The 14,824-nt window shown below is 27.2% G+C and overlaps 1 protein-coding gene across 4 annotated transcripts in view; it reads left to right on the top strand.

Annotated features, from left to right (window-relative positions):
• LOC124952832 (neprilysin) overlaps positions 1 to 14,824 on the top strand; it is a 94,099-nt gene that overhangs the window by 39,508 nt on the left and 39,767 nt on the right. For 3 of the 4 annotated variants that reach the window (XM_047503310.1, XM_047503309.1, XM_047503311.1), the window contains one exon: positions 13,197 to 13,411. In XM_047503310.1, the coding sequence (XP_047359266.1) occupies positions 13,197 to 13,411 (215 nt within the window). Of the gene's footprint in view, positions 1 to 953; positions 1,137 to 13,196; positions 13,412 to 14,824 lie in introns of those variants that run through there. The other variant, XM_047503313.1, reaches the window with a different exon arrangement.

Here is a 14,824-nt window from a genome sequence, read left to right on the forward strand (position 1 = left end):
TGTAATGTTAGATGTTAGATTGTGTAAATTAAATTTGCTTTTTTTTTTTTTTTTTTTTTTTTTTTTTTTTATATAGAAAAAAAATTGTGCTTTCAATAAGATTAAAATTTATGAAGTTAGAGATTAGAAAAATTAATGGGAATAATTCATTGGAGAAAAATGTAATAAGCGTGTTTTTTCTTGTTTTATTTGAGATTAGAATTTCATTAGATTCGAAAGACTTATATAAAAAGAGGATTATTGTATTTATAAACATTCTCAAATATTTTAGTGAATTAGATTTAAATAGTATTTTTTTTAATTAAGCTTATTACATCTAGCGTGTACTTTTTTTCTAATTTTTCTAATATTCTTCTAATTTTTCTAATTTTTCTAAACATCTTCTTCTTCTTCTTCTTCTTCTTCTTTTTTTTTTCTTTCTTTTATATTTCACAAATACTGTTCGCCATTGTTAATTTATTTATCTTCTTCGTAGAAACTTATAAATATATAATTGCCTCGCTCATTTTATATTAACAAATATTTGCAAATTAATATTCTCCACGATTAAAATCAACATATTTAATGAAATTAATTAATTACTCGTACTATTTATTATTCTAATCATATTATGATAAATTTATCAAATTAATTATTTATAATTGAAAAAAGAAAGAAAGAAAGAAAAAAAGAAAAAGTTCACGCAATTAATCACACGTAATTAACATCACGATCTTGATGAAACTAAACACTCGTTATTATTATTATTATTAACTTATTATATTTATTTTAATCAGGAAGAAATACATGCGTGTCTTTTTTTCTGATTAAAATTGGAACAAAAGCTACAATAAATCCTTGTAAAAAAGGGAAAATAAAAAAAATGAAAAAGAAAAAAAAGAAAGAAAATAAACAATAAGAAGAGAAGAGAAGAGAAGAGAAGAGAAGGGATAGAAAGAGGAGAGAGGAGTGGAGAGGAGAGGAGAGGAGAGGAGAACAAAATACGGAACAAAGAAAAAATAGAAAAATTGTTTTCGGCACGAAACTGGTACACGTAATGTAACTATAATGCGATAATTATTCAGGAAGAACTGTACCGAGTATGCTCTCTTCTACTTTGATTTTTCCAGCAATTATTTACTCGGTGAACAACTCATGTGAGTATGCACGCAAACACACACACACACACACACGTACGTACGCACGCAAGCAAATATAAACACTCACATACACAGACACATCACTCAGCACACAATGAAACGTCAAGAGAGTTGAATATGAAAGAAAATTCGAGGGAGGAGATGGTCGAACGTGTTATCCGAACGACGATCTGACCTACTTTTTCTTTGGATTCACGTTAACAACCTCTCCCTCTCTTCTTCCCTGATTTTTCTTTCTTTCTTTCTTTCTTTCTTTCTTTTTATTTGTTTTATTTTTTTTTCTTTTCTTTTCTTTTCTTTTTTTTTTTTTTTTTTTTTATTCTCTCAGATCGGTCACGAAAATTTTTCTTACGACAAACGTAAAACATATTAGCTCAATGTTTTTAATAATAGTTAATAATAATAATTATTATTATTATTGTTAAACAAATAATTATTCTAAAAGTAAATATCATTGTAATCACTATTAATCACGAATTCTTAGTATCAATTAAGAGATTAATTACGAACGTCCAGATAAAGTTATAAAAGGTAGTAAAAGTTTCACCTTGCGGTGAAAGAAAAACTACTATAGTGTTAAAGCGTGTCCTTATCATGCTTGTACTATTGCTTGAGCTTTCAAGAATCGGAAGTAGTTATATCACAAAGGATGTCAAGGTCACTCAAGAATCACGATTCGACCTAGCCAGAGTCGGATATTTTTTGGATTCTTAGTGAAGTCGTTTCACTTTATCTCCAAAATCACGACTACTTTCTTCCTTTCTCTTTTTCTCTCTTCCACTTCCTTTCTTCCTCTCTCCCTCTTTCTCTCTCTCTCTCTTTCTCTCTCTCTTTCTCTCTTCATATCTTTCTTCCCTTCTTTCTGTCTCTTACTCGTTGTTACTTCCTCGAATATTTTTTTATGATCCATTTTATGGGATTTCGTGAGTTATTTCGATGGGATTTCAATAATCCTAAAAATTATGAATTGTTGAATCATTATTTTTATGAAACGTTTATATGCTATATTAGATAAGATTAATATGTAGAAAAAATAATTTTTTGATTTGGAAATTAAATATAATAAAAAAAAAATTATGAATTTCTAATCATTTTTAATATTAATAATATTCAATCATTTTTAATTAATAATTTTAACGATAGCGAATGATTTCGTTTTACTTATTGCATATCGCTAAGTTTGAAAAAGTTTCGTTAATTCTCATTCATTAATTTCTTATTTTTCTAATTAATTTAATTATTATTATTATTATTATTATTATTATTATTATTATTATTATTATTATTATCTTCTTTCAGATTATACAATATAAAAACACGTGAACGAGATATGCATAATTAAAATGTTAAAAAAGGATTAAAATCACTACTTATCTACAACTTTTTTTTATGAATTAAATATTGATTCCAGTAAATTAACATACGTATATCCGAGATAAAATTCTTCATTTTCCCTTTTTTCCTTTTTTTTTTTTTATAATAACAATAACGTCGACGAGAACGAATTGCCATTATCGTTAACAATGAATTCTTATTGAAAACATCATTATCGCAATTTGCACTTAATGATTAAACAGAAACATATTTTTTGCCAGGCGCGTATTTGCTTTCATAGTATATATCGATAGCTTCCGCTGGAAGCATATGTGCGCCCGTAGTATTCGAAGGGTTAATGGTATCACAACACGGTTTATCTAAACGTGGTGATTCCCATGGTAGTAGAAAATTGTACATATAATCAAAGTTGTTGACTACTATGTCTCTATTGAGTATATGACTATTCACTATAAATAAATACATTGACTACAAACGACTATAAATGACTATAATGACATATAAAGACTATAATGACTATAATGACTATACGTAATGACTATAAGGACTGTAAACGACTATAAATGACTATAATGGCTATACTGATAATTGACTATATGACTATCTTAGAAAAGCTAGGAGAGAGCGAAATAAGTCCTTTGGAACTTCCGATATAAATTCCAAGCGGTTTCGATACAGGGCTCAGCCTCGTAGTAGTTTAACCCCGCCCCCTGATCCCTTGGGCCCGCCTCCTATTAGTTCAGCCCCGCCCCTTGAGACCTTGGCCCCGCCTCCTAGTAGTTTAGCCACGCCCTCTGGATAATTGGACCCGCCTCCTTATAGTTTGGCCCCACCCCTTGAGTCCTTGGCCCCGCCCCCTATTAGTTTAGCCCCGCCCCCTGATCCTTTGGCCCCGCCTCCTTATAGTTTGGCCCCGCCTCCTATTAGTTTAGCCACGCCTTCTGGATACATGAGCCCGCCTCCTATTAGTTTAGCCCGGCTCTGCTAGGTTAGCCCTGCCCCCTGAGCCTTTGGCCCCACCTCCTATTAGTTTAGAGCCGCCCCCTGATCCTTTGGCCCCGCCTCCTAGTAGTTTAGCTCCGCCTCTTAATAGTTTAGCTCTGCCCCCTTGAGTCCTTAAGCCTTCCTCCTAACATTATAGACCCTACCCTTCTTGGCTGGCCCCGCCTCCTGGATACTTGGCTCCGCCTCCTACTAGGTTAGCCCTGTCTCCTCGGTACTTGGTCCCGCCTCCTACCATTTCAGCCCCGCCCCGTGGAGTACTTGGCCCCACCTCCTACTAGCTTATCCCCGCCGCCTGTGGTATTTGGCCCCGCCCCCTATTAGGTTACCCTCACCCCCTTTATATTTAGTCATTCTTTCTCCCTCTTTCTCTGTCTCTTGTAGTACAAAAGAAGTTCTTCTAAATGTCAAGTAGAAAAACTTTAGATAGCCTTATAAAAATTTAAATTGTCGTTCGTCTCATCTTATGGAATTCTGGACGAACAGATGTTCCAATACGCACTTGCGCAAAAAGATATATAAAACAATCATATAATAACGATTTAATTGATAAGAATGATTTTATTATAAATAATATTGTTTTAAATAACATATTAATTTCTTTTTGTTTACCGAAAAGTGTAAAAAGAAAGGAGAAGAAAAAAAAAATATTTGTTCGATTTGAAATCGAATACATATTTCTTTGAAAAGCCTTATGTATTGTATTAGAAGGTCAGAAAAATTCATGGCTTCGTTTGAGCAAAGATATTTCGATGAAACATTTATTGTTCGTTTAAGAGTGATTATTGAAACAGAAGCTTTCCTCTTTTTTTTTTCTTTCTTATTTATTTATTTTTTTTTCTTTTTTTTAATTTCCGTAAAGTTATTCGTACAAATAAGACTTTATTATTCTAACGTCGTTTTCCGTTTGTATATAATTTCAATTTGTAAAAACAAAAAAAGAAATTATTTTTCGATGAAACACTTAAACGTGAATCATTGTAAAATTTATTATACAAATAAATGAAAATTGAATTAAAAAGAAATAAAAAATATTTCTTTATAATATAAAATTTTCTATAAGACATCAATGAATGAAAGTGAAAATTTTAAAGTCCTGAATTTATTACCACGTAGACCAAGAAAGTTCGAAACTATTGTATTGACACCACTCTATAAAAATATCAGACAAATTACAACAGCAAAATTCAAGGACATAATTGACCTATTACGATTACACCGGAACATCATGATTTCTTCAAATCCCTTTCACACACACAAAATTTAGGTGAGTGGTAAATTGTTTTGTAATAAATTTATATTCGTAATTTTGTATGTTATGTAGTTAAAAAATGTTTTGAATCGCATAAATTATGTTTTCGAAGTGTTTCAAAGATATGTAAAATAAATTGAGTATTGTTTTTTTCAATCTGAAGCATTTTAAATTATGTTGAATGGACTTGGGCACCTTCAAATTTTATAATGAATCTGATTGTTAATTTTGAAAGTGGCCTAACTCCATTCTTGATAAGAAAACGCATATTATTTACTTAATAATTGCCACTATTTTAATAGGAAATATAAATTTAACACCCTTAGATACACTTAAGTAGTATAACTCATTAGTATCCTATACGCATATTTTTAAATTCATTGAAACGCAAACCCTTAAATATCTTGATTTGAAGATAAATGGAATTAAGCCACTTTCAAAATAAACGGTTCATATAATTAATAACAAGTCATAATTAATTTAAATAAATAAATGTGAAGTTAAACGCGATTATAAAAATATCGTTTTCCTTTCTTTTTTTCTTTCTTCCTTTTTTTTTTTTTTTTTTTTTTTTTTTTTTTTTTTTTTTTTTTTTTTTTACATAGAATTCATTCATTTTTCAATCAGTTTATTTCGGTATATTTTAAGAAACGCGCAATTCCGATTTATTTGTATGTGTACAATAATTATATATAACTTTGAAGAAGTATTTTATTGTATGAATAATAAAATGTAATTCCATTTGATTTGATATAAAATTGATTTGATTCGCAATAGAAGGATAGGAGTGAGTGAGAGAGTAAGTGAGAGAGAGAGAGAAAGAAAGAGAGAGGGAGAGAGAGAGAGAGAGAGAGAGAGAGAGAGAGAGAGTAAAGGAAAAATGTGTATCAAGATTGGCACGTTCGCACTTAATCGTTCTCTTGCGTGAGATCAAGACGATATATTACACGAACTTACTTGAGTATCTGATTGATTTACTTGTCCTTGGCAGTTGAAAAGCGAACTTCAGAAGGGATTTCTTGAATAGTCTTCAACGAAATCCATCTCCAACGACATCAACGCGAACATAAAATAGTATATCTCGATGGCATAAATTCTGAATTTCATTTCACTCCTTGATATTTTTCCAAAATTCCCTTTTCAGAGATCTTCAATTCACTTCTCTGATTGATTTCTTTCAATCAAAGTCATATTTTATTTTTTGATTTTTAATATATTAAAAATCGAAATCAATATCAATTCGAGTCAATTTCTTTTTTTTTTCTTTTTTTATTCCACTTTTTTTCAAATAAATATCAATTGACAAAGTTTTTCTTTTTTCTTTTTGTTTTATTCTTAACAATTATTTAATAATGAAAAAGGAAATGAAATATGTAAATATTATGTTTCATAGAGTGATAAAGAAACAAGTATATAAAAAAATTGATTAATAAAATTATAAAATATATAATATTATATTGTTTAAATAAACGAAATATTTGATTGAATTGATGACTGAATGGTATCGATATTTCAAAAAGGATTTATATTTAAACAAACAAACGTATTATTTTTCATTGAAAGCGTTTGATAGAAATAATCTATATGTCTAAATAAATTCTTTTCTTGAAAATTTTTAACATCTTCATTATATTTAAATAAATAACATAATGGATTTTTTTTTTTCTTTTTTATTGAGAACTTTTAGTATCTATTTTGTATCAAAATAAATAATATCTATTTTATATAAAAATAAATAATAACTAAATAATAACTTTATATCTAAGTGAACAATCAAAATAGTAATTTTTTATATTGTTAATATTGTTATTGTATATTGGCCAGACTGATAGATATTTTTTTTTTTTATGATAATAATAAAGATAAAAGTTTGTTTAGGCTGAGAATCAGAATTTATATACAATCTAATCAACATTGAAAAGAAAAGAGGAAAGAAGATTTAACGAGATACGCGATAGAGAAATAGAGAGATAGAGAGTGGAGAAAGAGAGAGGAAAAAGATAAAGAGGAAAAGAGTGATAGAGAAGAAGAGAAAGAGAGAGAGAGAGAGAGAGAAAGAGATAAAGAGGAAAAGAGTGATAGAGAAGAAGAGAGAAAGGTATATATACATATGTATATATATATATAAAGAGGAAGAGAGTGATAGAGAAAGAGAGAGAGAGAGAGAGAGAAGAGAAGAGATGAGAAAAGAGATTCGGAAAGCTGGCGCCGGTTTTGACATTACCTCGGTGATATGAGAAACGAGCAACTTCGTTGTCGGAGACACGTAGTCTTGTTATTATACAAAATGGATTCGACATGTCGATCGATGTATCTCCATTTCGTGGATACATTTAAATCGATGCATTAATGTCTAGCGAACATGATAAAATCACGCATCATTGTAAATTGCTTTAGTTTAATTGGAACATTCCTCTCTCTCTCTCTCTCTCTCTCTCTCTCTCTCTCTCTCTCTCTCTCTCTCTCTCGTACTCTCTAAAAATTGTATATTTTTTTTATATCTATTATTTATATTTCATATAAAAATTTATAGAGATAAAGAATATGTATATATATATATATATTTTTTTTTTCTTTTATTTTTATATTCCTACTTGTTGTTATGTAATAACAATTTTAAATTGAAACTAATTTTGTTATTAAATGCAAGTAATATTTATTCATTTTTTAATATCTACTTTTTGTTATTTCATGCAGATATATTTTATAAATTTTTTGTTTCCATCAATTATTGATAATTATTGATTCTATCAATAATTGAGAATTATATATATAAAATTTTTAAGTATATTTTAATAATGTCAAGAATTAGATCAGATTTTTTTTCTTTTTTTTTTTTTTCTTTTTTTTTTTTGATAATAATAATTCTTATTCCTCCTTTTATTTTTCTATTGAAATGATCTTTATATACATATACCTCATCTAATTCCTGCAAATTGCAATCAGATTTATCCGTTCCAACATTAGAACAGGAAGACTGTCGAAAGCGGAAATGGAAGTTCTGAGTTAGTCCTACCCGCAGGAGTTTCAGGGTTCCGGTATTTTAGATATTCATGTTTGATTCTACCCTGATCGGCGACACGACCATTCGCTCGACTATGATTAATGTTCACTGTATTCACCGATGATCAAAGTTTCATACAAGTAAAGTTAATTTCCTTAAGAAGACGTTAACTACATTCGTCTTATTGTTATTAGTTATTATTAATTCTAAATTGATCATTTCGAATTTAAATCATATTGAAAATCGATTAAATTAATTCATTGAAAAAATTTCGACGAGATTTGTTTTAAAAAAATTAAACATTTAACTTGTCATCTGTTTTAATATTCAATAAATATTCTAATTAACGATTAGTTATTTTTTCACAATTATATATATATATATATATTCTTTTTTTATATCTTACATAAAATATCTATTTAAGTTAACAACAATTAAATTCACATCATACAAATATAAATGTATAAATATAATATATAAAATATATATTACATTACTTTAGCGTTGACATTTATTACTGTAAAATTAGAGAAACAGTTTGAATTCTTGATTTGCCTAACAAACCGTTATTTCCTTGCTATGTATTTCACCATAAGAGTTTCTCTCTCTCTCTCTCTCTCTCTCTTTCTCTCTGTTTGTCTCTGTCTGTCTCATTCCCTCTATCATAATGCTTATTGTTATTTTCTCGTTTCCCCGTCTATCGTCCAAGTTATGATTAACTAAGTTTACAGTGAATGTCCCTTTACGAGTGTATCTTGAACTATATTCTTAGTAAATACAGAGATTGTTATGCTATATTTAACTATATTTGAGGAGAAATTCATTTGTATTTATGTACTTGTGTGTACATATTGCTTACCGATTTACTTATTTGCATTTGTATTTGTCCGTGTATGTTTCATGAAGAAACGATATACGTTTATTCGATTAATCATGATTTTATATAAAATAAGTGGTTTCATTAAAAAAAAAAAAAAAAAAAAAAAAAAAATATTTTATATTTTACATGAAAATATTTTAATATTTTACATTAAATAATTTATTGTTTTCCTTTTCTATCTTATAAAATTGTTTTATATTTGAAATTATTTTATTAAAAATCTTTTTATTTATTTGAAATAAAATCGACGCAATTTATAATATCGTGTACGATTTAAAAAAAAAAAAAAAGAACAAGAAAAAAAAAAGAAAGAAAGAAAAGAAGTCAATTTTTTATGTTTAAAAAGTCAAAGAAAAAAAAAAAAAGAAAAGCAATATCGATTCTAAGAAAATTAGCTTTGACATAATCGTATTAATTTAAATTTTAATAATTTTAAAAAGTATGTAAAAACTTTCGAACACTTTCTCTCTCTCTCTCTCTCTCTCTCTCTTTCCTCACTATGTACGTACGTAGGTTGTACCATAGAAGTTGGCTCACCGCATATTAATTACGGCAAAGGTGTTACAAAATAAAGTTACTGCTGCATCTCTAGCTTCGTTAAAACTTCGAAATAGACTCGAACGATTAGAGAGAAGAGACTATCGATCGTCGGGGAACTTCAGATGAAGCTATCGAACGTATGATTAAAGTCCTGTACACAGATACACATGCGTACATACATATATACATACATACATACATATATACATACATGCATACATATATACATACGTACATACATATATACATACATATATACATACATATATACATAAGTACATACATATATACATACATGTATATATACATCTCGATACATTATATATGTATAGATAAAATTATACACGTCATACATATAAAACATATATAAGCATACATTTCATACATATATTTCGTATATACATATATAAATGTTTAATGTTTATAAATGCCTATAAAAGAACAGTATACCAAAAGTTTTTCTTTTTTTTTTTTTTTTTTTTTTTTTTTTTTTTTTTTTTTTTTTTGTGAATAAAGATAAAAGAGTAATTGGCTTTTAAAATCACTTAGGATCTTTTTTCCAATATCTAGGAACTTTGGCCGCAATGTATACGTGTACGTAAGATTCACAAGTTATATAAATGCATATACATGAGTATATATATATATATATATACATATGTATATGTATATGTAAAGAAAGTTATGCGAAGCACGTAAGAGATACGTATGCCCTTACTGCTCCCTCGAAGACTCCAAGAGTTTCCCCAAGTGCAATTAGCGATCTCTCAGTTTCTGTAGAGGTCTCTCCTTTTCGGAAGGATGAGGACATCGAATGTTGACTCTAGCAAAACCCTTAGAGAATTTCGGTTAATGATCGAATTTAATCTTGATTTTCTTTTGTCTTTCCTCTTTTTCTTGTTTATACTTTCATTTTCTTATTTATATGTATATATGCACTTACGCATATATGTATATATGTGTACATATTTTCATACATATTTTTTCTCTGCGTAACATACTTATACATATGTATATAAACATATATGTATATGTGTACGTATATGTATGTATATATACAAGATACATACATACACACACACACACACACACGTCTATACAAACTGGGCCAATAACTTTGATCAGCTTGAATTTTTATTCTTTTTATTTATTCTTTTTAGAGATATGGAGAAACTTTGTTTACAAAAATCATACAGTACGGAAAGAACTATAATATGACAGATAGTACTTTTTTTGTTGGCAGAGACGTAAAGAATATAAGGATAACTGTTCTTCTTTTTCTTTTTCTTTTTTTAAGTCGAATCATATATTTTCGAAAGAATTGATCCGTGCTGCTTGATGTTTTTTTATAAAAAACTTTATTCATCCATACATGAAAATTATTGATTAGATATTATAGTTTAAATATTACTGATATATTATGTAGATCTGCGATTAAAATGTAGTAAGAGTAGTGGTAATGATATAAATAACGATAGTAAGAAATTGATAGTTCCTTTGATTCATATTCAATCATTATTTTGTGCTTACGTATAATAATGCTGTAAGATAAGCGTAAGGTAAGCGCAATATAAATGCAAAATAAGCGCAAAATAAGTGCAGAATAAGTACATGATAAGCACAGAATTCTAATTACGAAAAGAACATCTTTCGAATTTTCGATCATTCAATTACGTATATTATCGATTATCTATAGATCTTTTATCCCTTATTTTTAATAAATAAAATAAAATTTTTGCTATTGGAATAAAAATTTAAACAATTTCATAATAATTATGTCCTTATTACGAAAGAAAAATAATCCGAGTTTTCGATCTTTCAATTTCGTACATTGATGACTAGTAATAGATTTTTTTTAAATAAACAAAATAAAATTTACATAAATATTTAATCGTAACATTTAATAATCTCCAAATATAATTATAACGAAAATTTATTAATGATTTCATTGTAGTTATCTTCTTATTACGAAGAGAAAAGAAAAAATTCAATTTTTAAAATTATTAACAAAATCGATTTTATTATAACGACATTATTGCAATATTTAAATAAATAAAGAATAAAAAATTCTTGAAAATGGCGTTTGTTTCAAGTCTCTACAACTTTTCGTTCCGAAGATATCGCTTTCGAAAGATTTCCATTCATAATTCACATAGTACAGCTGTTCGTAGTAATAGTAGTAGTAGTAGTAGTAGTAACGCCGCGTAAATTCTCAGAATTTATGTAGGTTAGTATGTCACCAAGCTAATTCGAATGAAATTATAAAGTTAGTAGGTCAACGTAAATGTCCTTTTTTAAATGAGAATATTTCCGGAACTAAAAATCATAGAGACTTGAATCAAATACCATTTTAAAAGGCAGAGTTTTCTCTATTTTTCAATATATTGTTAATAATTAATTAACAATTTGTTATAAACAATTTTTATAAATAAATTCTTACGAAGTAAATTCATCTTATTTTGTCAAAAAAAAAAAAAAAAGATTTAGATTGCGACTCCGATTTTTAAAATGACATAAATTAATAAATAATTAATAAACAAATTAGTTTTTTTATTGAATGAACAATTTTTTTCTATATTATTAATAACCACGTTCTGCATTTACATGGCAATATCTCCCTGACTAAAAATCATAGAGACTTGAATCAAATATCATTTTAAAGGGCAGAATTTTCTCTATTTTTTCAATATACTGTTAATAATTAATTAACAATTTGTTATAAACAATTTCTTATAAACTAATTCTTACGAATTAAATTCATTTTATTTTGCCGAAAATATTCACATCTACTTACGATGTATTTATATAATATATTATATAAATTATATAATTAATAAACAAATTACTTGTTTACCAAAGAAAAAATTTTGTTCTATAGCATTAATAGTTACGTCTTTTATTTAATTGGCACACTTTTCAGAGCTAAAGATCGTAGAGATTTGGAACAAAATATGAAAAGTAAACTCTGGATAAGCGTGAAGTAAGTGCAGAATAATAGTGTGTAATAAACTTAAAAATTATTATTCTTTTACTGCTACTATTTACATACTACTACTACTAGTACTACTACTACTACTACTATTACTACTACTACTATTACTACGATTACTATTACTACTACTGTTAATACTACTACTACTACTACTCATGCAATATTTTAGTCGCATCTCTATATGGTTTCAAGGTGATCGAAATTATCGTTCGACCGTATACATTACAGGTGCATGGACATAAACATGATGATGTCGATATAACGAAGAACGTATATTTTAGGGGTAACTAGAAGCCAACGGAAGAATACGTGAGATTGAAATCACTTGAAGCCACGCGATCCTTTTTTTACATTCGAAAAATTCGTTCGATCGTGAACGAGTTCGTAGAGATGAAAGCGCAGAACGAATCGATGAATTTTCCATAATTTTTTTTTTCCTACTATTTTTTTTTTTTTTTTTATTATTTCTTTCTTTCTTTTGCTTTATTTTCTTTCTTTTTTTTTCTTCTTTCTTTTTTCTTTTTTTTTCTTTTTTTTCAACGGCGTTCGCACAATATACCTTCGGAAATTCGGCACATCTGCTATCGGTTTTCGTCATCTATCGCGATGCATTAGCAAATATTTGGCGAACTTTAAAAAAAATATTGAACTTTTCTCTCTTCGTGATAAAGTAGAGGAAACTTATTTAGAATTGTTATTATAGAATTAGAATTGTTCATTAAAATATAACGTCAGTAATAATAATAATAATAATAATAATAATAATAATAATAATAATAATGAATATAAATATTTATATAGGTACGTAAGATAAATTAATCTTGTTGTTGATAAATTCTTGAATATGAATTAATAATTAATTTTGTGACGAAAAAATAAAATTACTTTTATTATTATTATTATTATTATTATTATTATTATTATTATTATTATAAATATGTAGTACGATCATATAATTCGTATGATTGTTAAAAAAGCAGAAAAAGGAAATAAATAAATAAATGAAAGAAAATAATGAATTAGAACTTGAAACTTTGTGTTTCTTTTTTCAGTTTACGAACTTCTTCAAGAACTTGGTGGTTATTTACCGCCAAAGAGTGTCGTCCCAGTTGACATAACTCCATTGGTCTCGACACTTCTTAGAGTGAATGGTGCACCCCTCTTTGATTTGTACGTTGACGTCGATCTTTATGATCGTTCTAGATCCTCAGTTTTTCTCGATCTACCAACCAGGTATCAAGATGATGGCCTCTTTGCGGAAAATCTGGTGAGTTATCTTATTCCGCAGATAATATATTAGCTATATCACTAATTATGTATAATATTGGACATAGTGCTACTCGTAGCAATAAATCGATACGCGTTACAAACATGGATAAGCAGATTATACGTGTCGCTAACAAAGGGTTAGTATAAAGGGATAGGATTGTTATAAATTATACGTTGTACGTAAATGTCCCTATAATGTTATTATTGTTATTAATCAATTTGAAAGCTTCAAAAATCTTTATAGTAAATAATCTTTTTCAAAATAAAATATATATCCAAAGTATATCAATTCGTTATCTCGATTATTATGTACCGTGTCATTTGTTGTTAAGATGATTAAAAAAAAAAAAAAAAAAAAATAAAAAAAAGAAAAAGAAATTATTTGTAAAAAGTTCGGAATAATTTTGATATAAAAGTCTCCGTTTTAAATAATTATATTGAATTATATTGATACATAAAGAATTATATTGAAACAGTTTTATATAAATTTCAAATGTATATAATTAAATAGTTTGAAAATGTTATTAAATATCTTTGATGTATTACAATTTGAACATAATTAGATCAGAATGTAACATCTCTAATGTACTAGTTAAATATAATTAAATTGGAAATAATATTGAATATTTTCAACATACACTATAAATTGAACATAATTGAATTGATATGTCATTAAATATCTTTAATATACAGCGAGTTAAATATAATTAGATTGAAATGACATTGAAGAATATACAATAAATTAAATATAATTATATTAAAATAATATTGAACATTTCTAATATATTATAAATTTAACACGTACGTTTAGATTAGATCCAAATTATATTGAATATCTTTAATATATATATAATATATATATATATATATATATCTAATTTATTATTAGCTCGAAATATATTGAATTAATCTAACATTGGACAAATTAAATATAATTAAATTGAAATAATTTAAAAATAATATTAAATATATAACAAAAAGAAAATATAATTAAATCTTAAGAAAGTAATTGAAAGGATAATAATATTTAACGTGGAAGAAATGAAACGAATAATTAAAACAAAATGATATTGAAAGTTATTAATATCGAAATAAAAGAATTAAATATTATAAATATTTGAAAGAAGTAAAGTTTCATTTAATTCCTATAAAATAATTTATCAAAGTAAATAATTGTGATCGCATATCCGACTGGTTGTTAAGAGGTACATAGATCGTGGTTTCGTTAATGACTAAAACATGTGGTGCGAAGGTTGGATCTTTAGTAGGTAGATAAACGAGCCCTTTTAAAGGGAAGAAGGTTAATAGTGGTTATACTACGGTCAGATAATTACACTAGAGAATTTTCGAGTAGAGTCGTTTGGCCAGTTTACGTTTCGAGAAACGAATAACGATGACGTTTGCTCGTTAC

The sequence above is a fragment of the Vespa velutina genome, chromosome 11 (assembly GCF_912470025.1).
Source record: "Vespa velutina chromosome 11, iVesVel2.1, whole genome shotgun sequence".
NCBI classification, from domain to species: Eukaryota; Metazoa; Arthropoda; class Insecta; order Hymenoptera; family Vespidae; genus Vespa; species Vespa velutina.